The 15023-nt window shown below is 37.7% G+C and overlaps 1 protein-coding gene across 1 annotated transcript; it reads left to right on the plus strand.

Moving 5' to 3' along the window:
* The first annotated feature begins 550 nt into the window (after positions 1–550).
* Positions 551–6361, plus strand: KCNRG (potassium channel regulator). Its single transcript, XM_066237526.1, is given in 5 exon segments — positions 551–1922; positions 1924–2017; positions 2020–2134; positions 6072–6254; positions 6256–6361. Coding segments are annotated over 5 exon segments (903 nt in total). The 5' UTR covers positions 551–1517.
* The last annotated feature ends 8662 nt before the right edge of the window (positions 6362–15023 follow it).

The raw sequence follows: 15023 nt of genomic DNA on the forward strand, positions 1-15023 counted from the left end.
TCAAAAGCATTCTTTTCAAAAATAATGTTCAAATTAGGCAACATAAAAGATAAAAGTGAAATTTATTGGTACAGTCCTGAACTATTTTTTAAAGAGTGCTTTTGAAATAAGTATTTTACCACCCAATACTGATTGCATTTGTACTATATAAAAAGGTAAGGGGTGAGAGTACATGATCTAATACTGTATTGGTGAGGTAATGTCATAGTGATCATTCACTTAAGCATGTACTAAATAAAGACTACTCTAGCCAAGCAATATGTTGGGGTGGGGGGACTGTCTTGGTGCGTTTCCTAAGCCAGAAAAGAAAGATGGATTGGATTTCTGGATTTTCTGCTGAGTGTTGGTTTTCTTTTTTGCTCAAGTGTAAATCTCATGTAAATAAAAATTGGTATTTTCTTGTGAAAAGTGTACATTTTTAGGAGTGTGGAGATTTCAGTTTGCCTTTTTCTCCTTAGGTATTATAAATTTATCACCAAAGGAGTTTGGTAATAAACTACAGAAGTGTTATGTGGCTGTATAAACAAAGGCATAGATAGGTTTAAGAACGAAAGTTTTAACACATGGCTTTTGCAGGACATGGAAAAGTCTCCTTTTTACTGACAGCTAAGTGTGTGTCCCAAAGCATCATGGCAGCTGTATAGCCAACCAACCCACTTGCTTAAAGAATTTGAGTAACAACAGATGAGACAATCTGTCGACTACTATAAAGTACAAAGTAATCATTAAACATTAATGCTGTCCTGTCTCTTCACATGAGATAAAGATGGCCTATCTCCCAAAGAGTAAAAATATTTAAATTTCCTTGCTTAGAATTATGATGGGAAAAAATGACCTTATCTTAGAATTGCTATCTAGTGTACCTTATATCTGTCATGGAACAAGACAGTTCTTTGAAAACTCAGAGTATCTACTCCAGCCCTTTAACTTGGTTGAGAGGAGCTCATACAAGGGGGACAGGAAAAAAGACGGCAACAAATAAAGTACAGAAGAATTATTCTAGTTATGACAAGAGTCAAAGTAAGGTGCTAGTTGAGGTAGTGGTCGTCTCATCCCTGACAATTTGTGATTGAAATTACTAAAGGCATCATAAAAAATGTCAGTGTTTCTCTGTAAATCTTAACCTCGACCATTAGGACTCAGTAGATAGAGGTCCTCATGGGGAGGGAGTGCTTTTCTGTTCCCAGTAATTTTTTTTAATAAAGATTTACAATAGCTTTTCATGGAAATTATTTTTATGGAATACAGGAAAGGGTTCTATTTGACATCTATCCTTGGATATATTGGCAGTTTTCCTTAAACTATCCCATTTCTCATCTGTTGCTTTTTATTTTGTATACTGTAAGTTCCCAAGCAACTCAGATTGGCAAACACAGTTATGGATACACTATTTGTTTTACATTAGTTATCTGGGAATTTAGGTCTCTTTTTTTGTATTTTCCCCTCCCCGCCACCTTTTCATCACACATAACTGGCAACATTTATGGTTATACTTTCATTTACAAGTTCCTAAGTCCATGGCTGATGATTTGTATCCTATAGTCTGGAGCAAAAGAAGAATGAAGAATCAGGAACTGGTCACTTTGAATGTGGGAGGGAAGAGATTCACAACAAGGTTTTCTATCCTAAAGCAGTTTCCTGCTTCTCAGTTGACACAAATGTTAGGTGGCAGAGCCCAAGAATTAATTCATGATGGTGGTGGCCAAATATTTGTGAACAGAGATGGTGTTTTATTTAGTTTTATGTTAGATTTTTTGAGAACAGCTTATATTACCCACTGATTTTCAGACTATCTTAGGCTTCAGAGAGAGGCTTTTTTCTATGAACTTGATCCTCTGGTTGATCTCTTAAATCAAGAACACCTGTTGCAGCCAAAACCCGCTCTTGTGGAGGTTCATCTCCTAAGCCAGAACACTCAAGCTTTTTTTCAGGGTGTTTGGCTCTTGCAGCAAAACAATTGAGATGCTAACGGGGAGGATTACAGTGTTTATAGAGCAACCTTCAGCACCTACCTGGAGTTTAGTAAGTCCTGCCCTCAGATGACCTTACTTCCACTGCCTCCACAAAGCCCTTACCATGATCTGGTTTTCCAGTGTGGCTCGGACAGCATTACTGATAACAAAACTAGAGTCAGGTATTTTGTATACTTTGAAGCATTTCTCTTCTGTACTAGTTCCTCCTGATGTTTCCCCTCAAAACTGAAAGTTTCTCATGCCTGAAACTTTTCTTGGAATAAATGATGACTCAATGTTTTGGGGTAACCGGTAGAGTTGGGTAGAATGATCATATAATTACTGTCAAACTGGGATACTTTTCAGAGTGAAAGAGGACATTATGATGTGGGACAATAGGAATAAACCAAGACAGTCCCAGAAAAACCTGTGGTCACTAAAGTTATAAGAGGAAAAAATTTTATAGATGATGTTCCATTGCTAATGAATTTGGCTTAGGAATGAAATACTTTTATTTTTTTAAACTCCTAAAAGATTCTTTTAGTGGCTAGCATATAGTAAAGGCTCAAGAGTTTGTCCTTATCTCCTCACATTCTGTATATTTGTTTTTTCAGGCCTTATGATTTGACTACTGATTTTTCTCCATCCCACTTTATTTTTAAATACCATTAAGGCAGATATATCCCATGGCAAATTTAGTATCCTTTTACATCTTTGGCATTCTTTGACAACTCAAAATATTGAAATAGGCTATCAGTAAGTTAAGGATAGTTACTTAGGAGTCAATTATTTACTTTCTCCCCCTATTGTTCTTAGCTGGACCCTTTGGCTAATTTCTACTCTGCTGTCAGGAATCTTATTTTCCCCCTTAAAAATGTTTTAATGCTGTCCCACCATCATTTTACTATGGTAGTTGGCTTCAGTTGTCAGAAGGAAAAAAAAATGTCTGCATGTGTTCTTCTAATAGTATTTAAAATAAAATTACTTTTGGGGGGTAAAGGTAGACATATTTCGGGATATTTTCTTAGCTTTAGCAGTAGCCATCAGGAACGACCAATATTTGCTGCTCCCACAACACACCCTTGCTCTTGCAACTGGAGAACACAGGGCAGTATAATCCTTAACTTTTTATACTTATAATTTACTGCCCTAAGGTTGAAATGTTATTTTGGGAAAGGAGAGTGAGTTAAATTAATAGGATAATTGTGAAGAAAAGTAAGATCCTCTCATCTCAAATGGTTTTAAGCTACCTCTATGCCAACATTCTTTTCATTGGTGGGGCATTAATATGAGTAGAGGGGAAATTACCAGTGTTTTGATTTTTAAACTGACTTTTTAAGATATTTGTGGATCTTTTTTGAAAAAGGGATCCTAAAAAAACCTAATAAAAAATAGTATTGATTTTTTTACTTTTTAATTGAATTTATTGGGGTGACACTGGTTAACAAAATTATACAGGTTTCAGGTGCATGGTGTTAATTGATTTTAAGAAATACGCAAGGTAAAAAAATATCCTGGAAATACAAAATGCTCTTTAAAAACTGCACTTGGAGAAAATAATTGCAGTTTTGTAAAACAAGATTAGTAATTCAGGTTGGGCTATTCTTGCATGTACACACAACCAAGTGGAAAAGTGTGTTTTAGAAATACTCTAAAACTTTTTTCATTTTAATGTGAGTAGTATTACTTAAACTTTAAAAATAGATCATTCCAAAACCAGAAACTATTTTTTAAATTAAAAATGTTTTTAGCCTCAAATAGTATTCTTTCCAGTTGAACTTCAGAATTTTTTTCCATCCCAGAAGTGTTTGATTTTTTGTCTAGTATAAAGTTCGAAGTTGAGACAGATAACTTAAAGTGACATTACTGGGATTTCAGATGGCCAGATGAAACTTTAAGTGACTGCCTAGCAATCATTTCTATTTTTGCTCACTCCCTGGGCTGAGTCTGTCCATTCAGGTGTTTTTCTGAAGGTGGAAAGTAGAGGAATAAGCCTGAAATGGCTCCCAGGAGTTTGGTGTGTCATCCAGCTGTTCAGTGTGTTCCACAAATGAGATTTACTACTGTAAGGTCTTGTTAACCTACCATATTGCTCAGTTACTATCTATCAAGTTCACAGTACTAGAAATACTTGGCTTGCATATTGCAGGTGTGTTAACATTGACAAGCTCAGTTATGGCCACAGGATTCTAGACCATAGAATCCTAATAGCCTTTATTCTATCTCACTTTGCCTTTTTAAACTGAATCAAATGGAAAAGTGTAGTTGCCTTTTAAGTTTTAAAATGTTTTGATTTTCTATTTCTCATTGGTTTCATTTATCCTTTTCTGGTGCCTTGAAACCTGTCATTTCTCAATTTGGCTTCATAGGGAATTAAATACTCTGGCTCTGATTTCTTGAAAGAACATTCCACTTTGTTACAACTTACTATATACTATTTCTATCCTAATTTTGTGATATATTCTGTAATTCCTTTTCTCTTGGAAAAAATGTTTCTAGGATAGACAATCACGATCTGGGGTTTGGGGGTAGATGGAATGATTTGCTAAGGTTAAAAATTTACTATATCAGATATAATAAACATTTTTTTGATATATACTTTGTAGTTTTATAATTCTTACATTTTATTATGGAATTGCTTTTGCTGTCTAGAATGAATTTCTAAATGTGAGCTACAATAAACCACTCTTTCAATTAAAATTAAAAGGGGTAGGCATGTCCCCAAGGCTCTTTTTTTTTAATTTAAACTTTTTAAAGCCTTTATTTTCTTTTAGGGAGGGGAGAGAGAGAAGGGGTGAGGAGCAGAAAGCATCAACTCCCACATGTGCCTTGACCAGGCAAGCCCAGGGTTTTGAACCGGCAACCTCAGCATTTCCAGGTTGACACTTGATCCACTGTGCCACCACAGGTCAGGCCCCAAGGTTCTTTATATCTCATAAAACAACTGATAGTTTAGGTTGCTGCCTGGAACAAATTTAAGTTAGCCTCTTCACATCTCATTGACAAATGGAGATAAATCTCATAGATAAATTTTTATGACACGAAGACATAAAAATATCCTTTATGAAAAATAAAGGAGTAATACAGCTATATCTGTGTGAATATGTTATGTTGATTTTATTTTGTTTAGTTTTTTAAATTTATTCATTTCTAGAGAGAGAGAGAAAGAACAGGGGAGGAGCAGGAAGCATCAACTCTCATATGTGCCTTGACTGGGCAAGCCCAGGGTTTTGAACCAGCGACCTCAGTGTTCCAGGTTGATACTTTATCCACTGTGCCACCACAGGTTAGGCCTATGATGACTTTATTAAAGCCAACATATAACCAATCTGAAAAGCTCAGATACACTTTTCTTGAAACTCTATCAAGTTTCCTAGGAAATAGAAAGTTTTGTCATTTCAAATCTAGACCCCATGTTTGGCTTTTCAACATTAGACAATTATGGAGGAAATATTAACAATACAGTCATCTTCATATTTTATATCTACAAAATTTACCTGAAGAAAAATGCATTTGATAGAAATAAGTCACAAAAAAATGCATAATGTTAGTGCTGATAATGGGTAAATTAGATGTAGGGAGAAAACTGTAAATGTATAAAATGTTTACTAAAATGGTTAACTCAATTAATTAAAAAATTAAAACTATTTAGTAAATTTATTTGACCAAATTGTTTGCTCCAGAAAATTGTTTTTCAATGAAAATTCATCAGTGTTGGTTATATTCCTACTTATTTATTTATTATTTTAGTAAGGAGAGAGAGAGAAAGGGGGGAGGAGCAGGAAGCATCAACTCCCATATGTGCCTTGACCAGGCAAGCCCAGGGTTTTGAACCAGCAACCTTAGCATTCCAGGTCAACACTTTATCCACTGGGCCACCACAGGTCAGGTTGGTTATATTCCTAAATGTAGAATTAAAATGACTTGGGAAATCACAGCAAGGTATCTATTTTCACTACCCTGAAATTACTGATATGAATTATAAATGAAGTCTCAAAAAATATCTGATTAAAATAGTATGATGCCATTAAGTGAGGTTATAAGTCAAACTTACGTGTTTAGTTTTGCTAGTTATAAAGGGACGCTTTATAATGAAACATTTTTTTGTGTGTGTCCTAGGTATGTTTCTATAAAACCTGATAACCGAAAGTTGGCCAATGGAACTAATGTCCTTGGCTTACTGATTGACACCTTATTAATGGTAGGCTTATCTGTCAGCACTAGAACAATATCCTCTGAAGACAAAACCCAATGCTACAGCTTTGAGAGGATAATAAAGCCTGCAGCTTTCACCATGAACAAAAGTAAAACCAGAGGCTACATTCATGCCAGAACAATCTCAGAAAAAGAAATGCAAGTTTTTTGTCTCTTTTAGAGTAAGGGAAATTGCCATTTTCTTGTATGGATAGTCCATATCTAGGGCATCCATATTTGTCATATATGTACTCAGCCTAACATTTTGGCCTTGTCTCCTGCCATGCCTTCTGTGGGCAATCATACCTCAGCAATGCTTAAGCCGCTCTACCTGCCTGCTGCTTTCTGAACAACACTATACTTGGTGCTTTGGCACATATTCCTTCTACCTTTTAGTGCTTCATTCAATTTCTCTTTTTCATGAACACTTCCACAGCTTTCAAGAATGAGCTCTGTAATAATACAGATTGATTTCTAATGTCAGCTTAATCATTTACTATCTATATGACTTGAGCAAGTCATTTAACCTACATTTGCCTCAATTTCATCTATCAAATGGGGATAATAAATACATATCTTCTAGGATATGTGAGGATTAAAGAAGATATACATACAACACATTTCCTGGCATATGGTAGGTTTCAAGGAGCTGACATTCAGTTTGGAATGTACATCATCATAACAGCAAAAGATGAGAAACTCAAAGTTCATCAGTAGGGAATGGGTAAATTATGGTTCATACAATGAAATACTATGCAGTCCTTAAAAGAATGGGGCAGCAGTTCACAAACTGATAAGGAAGGATTGTCAAATATTTAAGGGAAAAAAGCAAGGAACAGAATAATGTATAAAGTGGAAAAAGGTGTATTTCCACTTTATAGTTTTCACCTATGGAAAAAAAAATGTATCTATATTCATTTTCTTACATATCCGTGAAATTTGCAGCAAAGATACAGGTCCTCTGTGGAGAGGGAACTGGGTGAGTGGGTTTAGGTATGGGAGAAAGACTTACTTTTCACCAGACCATGTAGCTGTTATTTACTTAAAAAGAAGCCATAACTGAAAGATTGTGTGTGTGTGTGTGTGTGTGCGCGCGCGCGCGCACATGCACACACTGGTGTGTACACATGCCCGGGTTAGGGGGACTGCTATGGCACAGTATGGCCTATGATCTCATACACAAATTTTACTCTACAACCCTTCCTATGAAACCCCTCTGCTTAATAAACTGCATTCCAGAGATTTCTAGTCATTAATTAGTTATAGATCTGTGTACTAGGTTGTAGGGAAGAAAGATTTTTTCTTTTTTTATTATTATTAATTTTAATGGGGTGACATCAGTGACAACATCTCCAGGTTATTTTGACATTTGATTATGTTGCATACCCATCACCGAAAGTCAAATTGTCTTCCATCACCTTCTATCTGGTTTTCTTTGTGCACCTCCTCTCCTCCCCACCCCCTACCCCTGGTAACCACCACTCTCTTGTCCATGTCTCTGAGTCTCACTTTTATGTCCCACCTATGTATGGAATCATACAGTTCTTAGTTTTTTTCTGATTCACTTATTTCACTCAGTATAATGTTATCAAGGTCTATTCATGTTGTTGTAAATCAGTGGTCCCAACCCCCGGGTCGCAGAACAGTACTGGTCCGTGGGCCATTTGGTACCAGTCCGCAGAGAAAGAATAAATAACTTACATTATTTCTGTTTTATTTATATTTAAGTCTGAACAATGTTTTTTTTTTTTAAATGACCAGATTCCCTCTGTTACATCCGTCTAAGACTCACTCTTGATGCTTGTCTCAGTCACGTGATACATTTATCCATCCCACCCTAAAGGCTGGTCCATGAAAATATTTTCTGACATTAAACCGGTCCGTGGCCCAAAAAAGGTTGGGGACCACTGTTGTAAATGATCCGATGTCATCATTTCTTATTTAAAAAATTTCCTAACAGTACCTCAAAAGATTATATAAAAAGTAAAAGTGAAAAATACTTTAAGATTAGTAACGTTAAGGTTAGCAATTGAAAATAATGACTCAAATAAAAAAAGCTTTACAAGTGTTTTGTTTTTGGTGGCTCTTACCCTCTTTTCTGCAGAAGAGTTAGCTTAGTTTTATTGTGTCACCTTAGTTTTGGGGATGATGTGTTTGGTCTGGTTCCCTTGCTAGCATCATATTCTAGGGCACAATATTTGTAAGGTTTTGGCATGTATGTGATTTAACTAGTTGGGTATAGTTTATAAACCATAACTGGTTAAAAATACTGAAACAAAATATTGAAATATTTAAATTACTATTAATGTGTTCTTATTCAAATTTGCAGAAAACTAGTTTGATGAGAAATGTTCTTTTTAATGTGCTAATAGAAACATATTATCTGTGGAAACAATATGCATAACATCATTCAGTAGATATTTATTGACATCTGCTGTGTGCCAAATACTATTCTGGACATTGGAGATGCTGCAAGGAGCAAAACAATGCTTTCCCTTCTAGAGCTTACTACAAATATTCATAATGTTGATGACAGGTTTAATTAAAATAATACACCTTTTATTAAATAATGTCCACAAGTTATGAGTTCACAACGTAGAGATTTTTAGGAGACAGACTGTCCCTTAAATATTTATTATAGGGGAAGTGTACTTTCAGAGTGGGTTGGATTTCTTATTTTAGTAAATATTGTAGAGATTATCTTGCCTGGAGACATTTCTGTCAAGATGATCTCAGTAAGCCTCTAGTGTTCACTCCAAAATAGAATGGGACACTGAGATTTGGATGTGAAGACATGCAAAAAATTGAGTCTTGTTTAAGAAAGGGAGGCAGGCCCTGGCTGGTTGGCTCAGTGGTAGACCATCAACCTGGCATGTGAAAGTCCCAGTTTCTATTTCCATCAGGGCACACAGGATAAGTGCCCATCTGCTTCTTCACTCTTCCCCCTCTCCTTCCTATTTCTCTCTTCCCTTCCCACAGCCAAGGGTCCATTGGACCAAAGTTGGCCTGGGCGCTGAGGATGGCTCTATGGCCTCTGCCTCAGGCACTAGAATGGCTCCCACCACAATGGAGCCTCGCCCCCTGATGAGCATGAGGGTGGATCCTGGTCTGGCACATGCGGGATCTTGTCTCTGCCTCCCTGCTTCTAACTTCAGAAACATAAAAAAAAAGGGGGGGGGGAGGCAATCAAATATAGTTTGAAGAAAACAGGGACATGTAAGATGTACCACAGGCAAGTTAAAAACTCCTGCCTGCTTTAGGGGAAAAAAACTAACATTTTCATATTGGCACTAGTTAACTCTTCAATTCTTGAATGAAATGACTTGTCAATTTTATTTTCAGTTTTAAGTAAATGATGGCAAAAGTTTGTCTTGGCTAACCATGCTGAAAACTTGGTTCATCAAATGATATACATCTGTCAATCCATCTCACATACACAAGTGTGAATCATCATGATGACCAGTTAGTATTTGTCAGTTAACTATTCCATCAATAGTTGGGTCTCCCCTACTCTCCCACTTTTCTTCTGTTTGTTTCAGCTTCTTTCTATCACCCCCAGTTTCATTTCTGACAAAGAACTAAAGATTCTAGCTTATTCTTGAACCTCAATAATTCACCTTATAAGCAACTAGAAGTTCTCCCTACAAAGATTGTCTGAAAAGGAGCTCTGCTGTTGAATTTTGCTCTTGGATTTAATTTATAAGTCATAATTAAGAGTTCTTAGGTTATGGTAAAGTTGGAATTAATTTGGGCTGCTTTGAAAATATATTTGAGGAATTGACATCAGAGAAATGGTGCCATGAGGAGTGCTCTCCCTGAAACTTCAACAAATTCAACAAGTAGAGACAGAAAAACAATCTCAGGAGCATCTGAAATACACATACATCAAACAAAGGTACGATTGGGTGGAAAGGTGGCTGAATATATAATCCACTCTGAAGGAAATAAAGAACAGAGTATTCTGCTTTCCTCACTGAACTGAGCAAGGGCTGCTTTCACTTGAAACTGAGAGAAAGCAAGGGCTGGGGGCATGGAAAAAGCTGGGCTAGGGCAGAGATGTTCAAGCTGAGGAGAGAGTGTGTCCGCAGCTCAGCCCTCGCAGAGCTAACACCAGCGGCAGACCCCGGCAGAGGTGGGTAAGCAGTTACCTTGTTTACTCCTGGTATCCCAGTCAGCGAGTGTGGGCAGTGTGCGAGTGGATCCACCTGGGCTTCGGGTGTGGGTGCCCACGTTGCTGGATGGAGGGGCTGGGTCAGAGACTGTCAGTAGCGACCCTCTGTTTAGGCTGTGACCAAACAACAGCACGCGGGAAGTGCACGAAAGCTGGCTTCCCTACACCCGGACCTTTCTGGGCACGGCACCTCCGCCAGCCATACAGACTAACAAAGCACACTCCTGGGGAAGAGAACTGCGGAAGTGGTGGGGGGAAGGGTGTGCAGGCAGCTTGCAGACAGCCTCTGGAAAGCAGACCTGCAGAGTGCTGAGGCATACTAGACATGCCCGCAGGCTCATAGAAAGACACCTGAAAGGCAATGGGCTCCCAGCCCTACCTGATTACGCTGGTGGCTCTGGCTGGCAAAGCCTTACCCAGAACCCCCTGCATTGAGTGGGGATAGAGGGGCAATTTGGCAGCTCTTAGAGCCTCTTGCTCTCCAGGCAGTGGCTAGGGCAACTTCACAGCTAGGTCCACAGGCTGCTGGTTCAAGAAGGAGAGATTTGGGGACAGGCTCCAGGAAAATGGACTCTCCCATTGTCGAAGCCTGCAAACGCTAACAAGCCCCACCTACCAACAGTACTGAGGCCTAGTTTATATCATCACCATAGCGACACAACAGCAAATCTCTGCCTATGAGTGTTACAGGGGCAGAACCTGGGGTACAGTGCCACCGGCCAAAAAGAGAGAAAAGAAAGAAAAAGGAAGAAGATAACTTCTTAAAACCAGGAAATATCGAGACCTGAAGATGGCAGCGGAGTAGGCAGATGCACAGACTCCCAACTCTCACCACCAAACTGGAATACAAATCAACTTAGGAACAATCAGCATGAAAAACCAACTCTGGACTTCAAGAACAGCTCTCAAAAACCAAGGAGCAAAGAAGAAGCCACAAGAAACCTGGTAGGGAGTGCCTGAATCTCCCCTGCTTACAGGAACGGAGGGGAGGGTGAGGCTGAGAGACCAGAGGGGCTCTCACTCCAGGAAAAAAGAGCAGAAAATACTGCTCACAGCCACTTGCCTGGTGACCACGGAGTGAGATGTGTTGAAAGGACTGGCTTATATTCCAAGTGGAAAGGGAAGAGAGAAGAACAGATGGTAAGGAGCAGAGGAATGCAGGGGATGACCTAAAAAAGCTGACTCTTCCAGTAGTGGAGGCAGCCATAGCTGGGGGAGGGACTGATCCTTTGACAAAACAGAACTGAACTGCTTCCAGATCACAGATCTCTAGACATCTCTCCAGCTCCAATCAGCGCAACAAGACACAGCTGAATACAGAAGTGGGGAGGAGGGGCAGTAACTCAGGTCTCCATGGAGATCTGAGATACACCTCCCCCTACTGAAGCTGAGAAAACACCCTGCCCCCAGAGAGGTTAGTTGGTGGACCAGGCCTTCAGAGTCTCAGGTTACACCATCGCATTCCTGGATACAGTTTCAAGGAAGCCCCCTGCTGAGATCAGTAAACAAGACTATCACCTGTTAAGAAAACAAACATATCAACAATTCATAGCAGCCCAAAACTGAAAGTGGATTACAAATAATAGCTGATGCCAAACCAAGAAGACCTAGAAATAACACAATTGAAAATTGGGGGCAGACAACACCAAGCCTAGACTCAACCAGCTCTACAAACAAAACACCCAAACACAGATATGAGAAGACAAAGAAGTGCAATCCAAATGAAACCACAAGAGAAACCTTCAGGAGTTGAACTGAGTGATATGGAAATGACCAAACTTCCGGATGCGGAGTTCAAAATAATGATTGTAAGGATGCTTAGAGACCTTAGAACAACAATGGATGGTCATTACGAACACCTAAATAAAGAAATAGCAAGTATAAAAAAGGATATTGAAATATTAAAAAAGTATCAGTCGGAGATGACAAACATAGTATCAGAAATGAAGACCACAATGGAAGGAATTAAAAACAGGATGGATAGAGCTGAGGGTCGAATCAGTGAGTTTGAGGATAACATGAATGAAGGCAAGAAAGCAGAGAAGAAAAAAGAAGAGACTCAAAAAGTCTGAGGAAACTCTTAGAGAGCTCTGTGACAACATGAAGAGAAATAACATCCGCATCATAGGGGTTCCTGAAGAAGAAGAAAAAGAAAAAGGGATAGAGACTTTGTTCAATCATATCTTAGCTAAAAACTTCCCTAAATTAATGCAGGAGAAACTCTCACAAGTTCAAGAAGCACAGAGAACTCCATTAAAGAGAAACCCAAAGAAACCTACACCAAGACACGTCATAATTAAAATACCAAAGCTAAGTGATAAAGAGAAAATATTAAAAGCTGCTAGAGAAAAAAAGACTATCACATACAAAGCAGCCCCCATAAGGATGACATCAGACTTCTCAACAGAAACACTTGAGGCCAGAAGGGAATGGCAAGAAATATTCAAAGTAATGCAGAACAAGAACCTACAACCAAGACTACTTTATCCAGCAAGGCTATCATTTAAAATCAAAGGAGAAATAAAAAGCTTCCCAGACATAAAAAACTCAAGGAATTTATTACAACCAAACCAATGCTGCAGGAAATGTTAAGGGGCATGGTATAAACAGATCAAAGTGGAAAAGAACATAGCAAAAGAGGAATACAGCTTTAAAGAATAAAATGGTAATAAACAACTACATATCAATAATAACCTTAAATGTAAATGGATTAAATGATCCAATCAAAAGACATAGGGTAGCTGCATGGATAAGAAAACAGGACCCGTACATATGCTGTCTACAAGAGACACACCTTAAAAAAAAAAGATGCACATAGACTGAAGGTAAAAGGATGGAAAAAATATTTCATGCAAACGGAAATGAAAAAAAGCTGGAGTAGCAATACTTATATCAGACAAAATTGACTTTAAAGCAGAGAATATAGTAAGAGATAAAGAAGGCCACTGTATAATGATAAAGGGAGCAATCCAACAGGAAAATATAACTATTATAAATATCTACGCACCTAATATGGGAGCACCTAAATATATTAAACAGACTTTGATGGATATAAAGAGTGAGATCAACAGCAATACTATAATAGTAGGGGATTTCAATACCCAATTAACATGACTAGATAGATCCTCAAGAAAGAAAATTAACAAAGAAACAGCAGACTTAAAGGACACACTAGGTCAACTCGATTTAATAGATATCTTCAGAACCTTTCACCCTAAAGCAGCAGAATTTACATTCTTTTCAAGTGCTTATGGTACATTCTCTAGGATAGACCACATGTTAGGGCACAAAAGTGGTCTCAACAAATTTAAGAAGATTGAAATCATATCAAGCACTTTCTCTGATCACAATGGCATGAAACTAGAAATGAACCACAACCAAAAAGCTCTAAAATTCTTAAACACATGGAAACTAAATAGCAGGTTGTTAAATAACGAATGGATTAAGAATGAGATCAAAAAAGAAATAAAAAATTCCTAGAAATGAATGACAATGAGCATACAACAACCCAAAATTTATGGGACACAGCAAAAGCAGTGCTGAGAGGGAAGTTCATAGCACTACAAGCACACTTTAAGACACTAGAAAAAGTTCAAATAAACAACTTAACCGTGCATCTAAAAGAACTAGAAAAAGAACAGCAAGTAAGGTCCAGATGTAGTAGAAGGAAGGAAATAATAAAGATCAGAGCAGAAATAAATGACATAGATGCTAAAGAAACAATACAGAGGATCAATGAAACTAGGAGCTGATTCTTTGAAAAGGTAAACAAGATCAATGAACCTTTAACTAGACTTACCAAGAAAAAAAGAAAGAGAACTCAAATAAATAAAATTAGAAATGAGAGTGGAGAAATAACTGACACAACAGAAATACAAAATATTGTAAGAAAATACTATAAAGAACTGTATGCCAAAAAAATAGACAACCTAGATGAAATGGACAAATTCCTTGAAACATACAATCTTCCAAAAATCAATCTGGAAGAATCAGAAAACTTAAACAAACCAATTACACCAAATGAGATAGAAACAGTCATCAAAAAACTGCCAAAAAAGAAAATTCCTGGGCCTGATGGCTTCACAAGTGAATTCTACCAAATATTCAAAGAAGAACTAACTCCTATCCTTCTCAAGCTATTTCAAAAAATTCAAGAGCAAGGAAGACTTCCAAGCTCCTTTTATGAGGCGAGCATAATACTGATTCTAAAACCAAGCAAAGATAACACAAAGAAAGAAAATTATAGGCCAATATCCCTGATGAATATAGATGCTGAAATCCTCAACAAAGTATTAGCAAACCGGATCCAACAATATATGGAAAAAATCATACACCATGATCAAGTGGGATTTATTCTGGGGAGGCAAGGTTGGTACAATATCCACAAATCAATCAATGTGATTCATCACATAAACAAAAGGAAGGAGAAAAACCACATGATAATTTCAATAGATGCAGAAAAAGCATTTGATAAAATCCAGCATCTGTTCATGATCAAAACTCTCAGCAAAGTGGGAATACAGGGAACATACCTCAACATGATAAAAGCCATCTATGACAAACCCACAGCCAACATCATACTCAATGGGCAAAAATTAAAAGCAACCCCCTTAAGATCAGGAACAAGGGACGGGGGCCCCCTTTCACCACTCTTATTCAACATAGTCCTGGAAGTCCTAGCCACAGCAATCAGACAATAAGAAGAA

Source organism: Saccopteryx bilineata, chromosome 6 (assembly GCF_036850765.1).
Source record: "Saccopteryx bilineata isolate mSacBil1 chromosome 6, mSacBil1_pri_phased_curated, whole genome shotgun sequence".
In the NCBI taxonomy this organism is placed as follows: Eukaryota; Metazoa; Chordata; class Mammalia; order Chiroptera; family Emballonuridae; genus Saccopteryx; species Saccopteryx bilineata.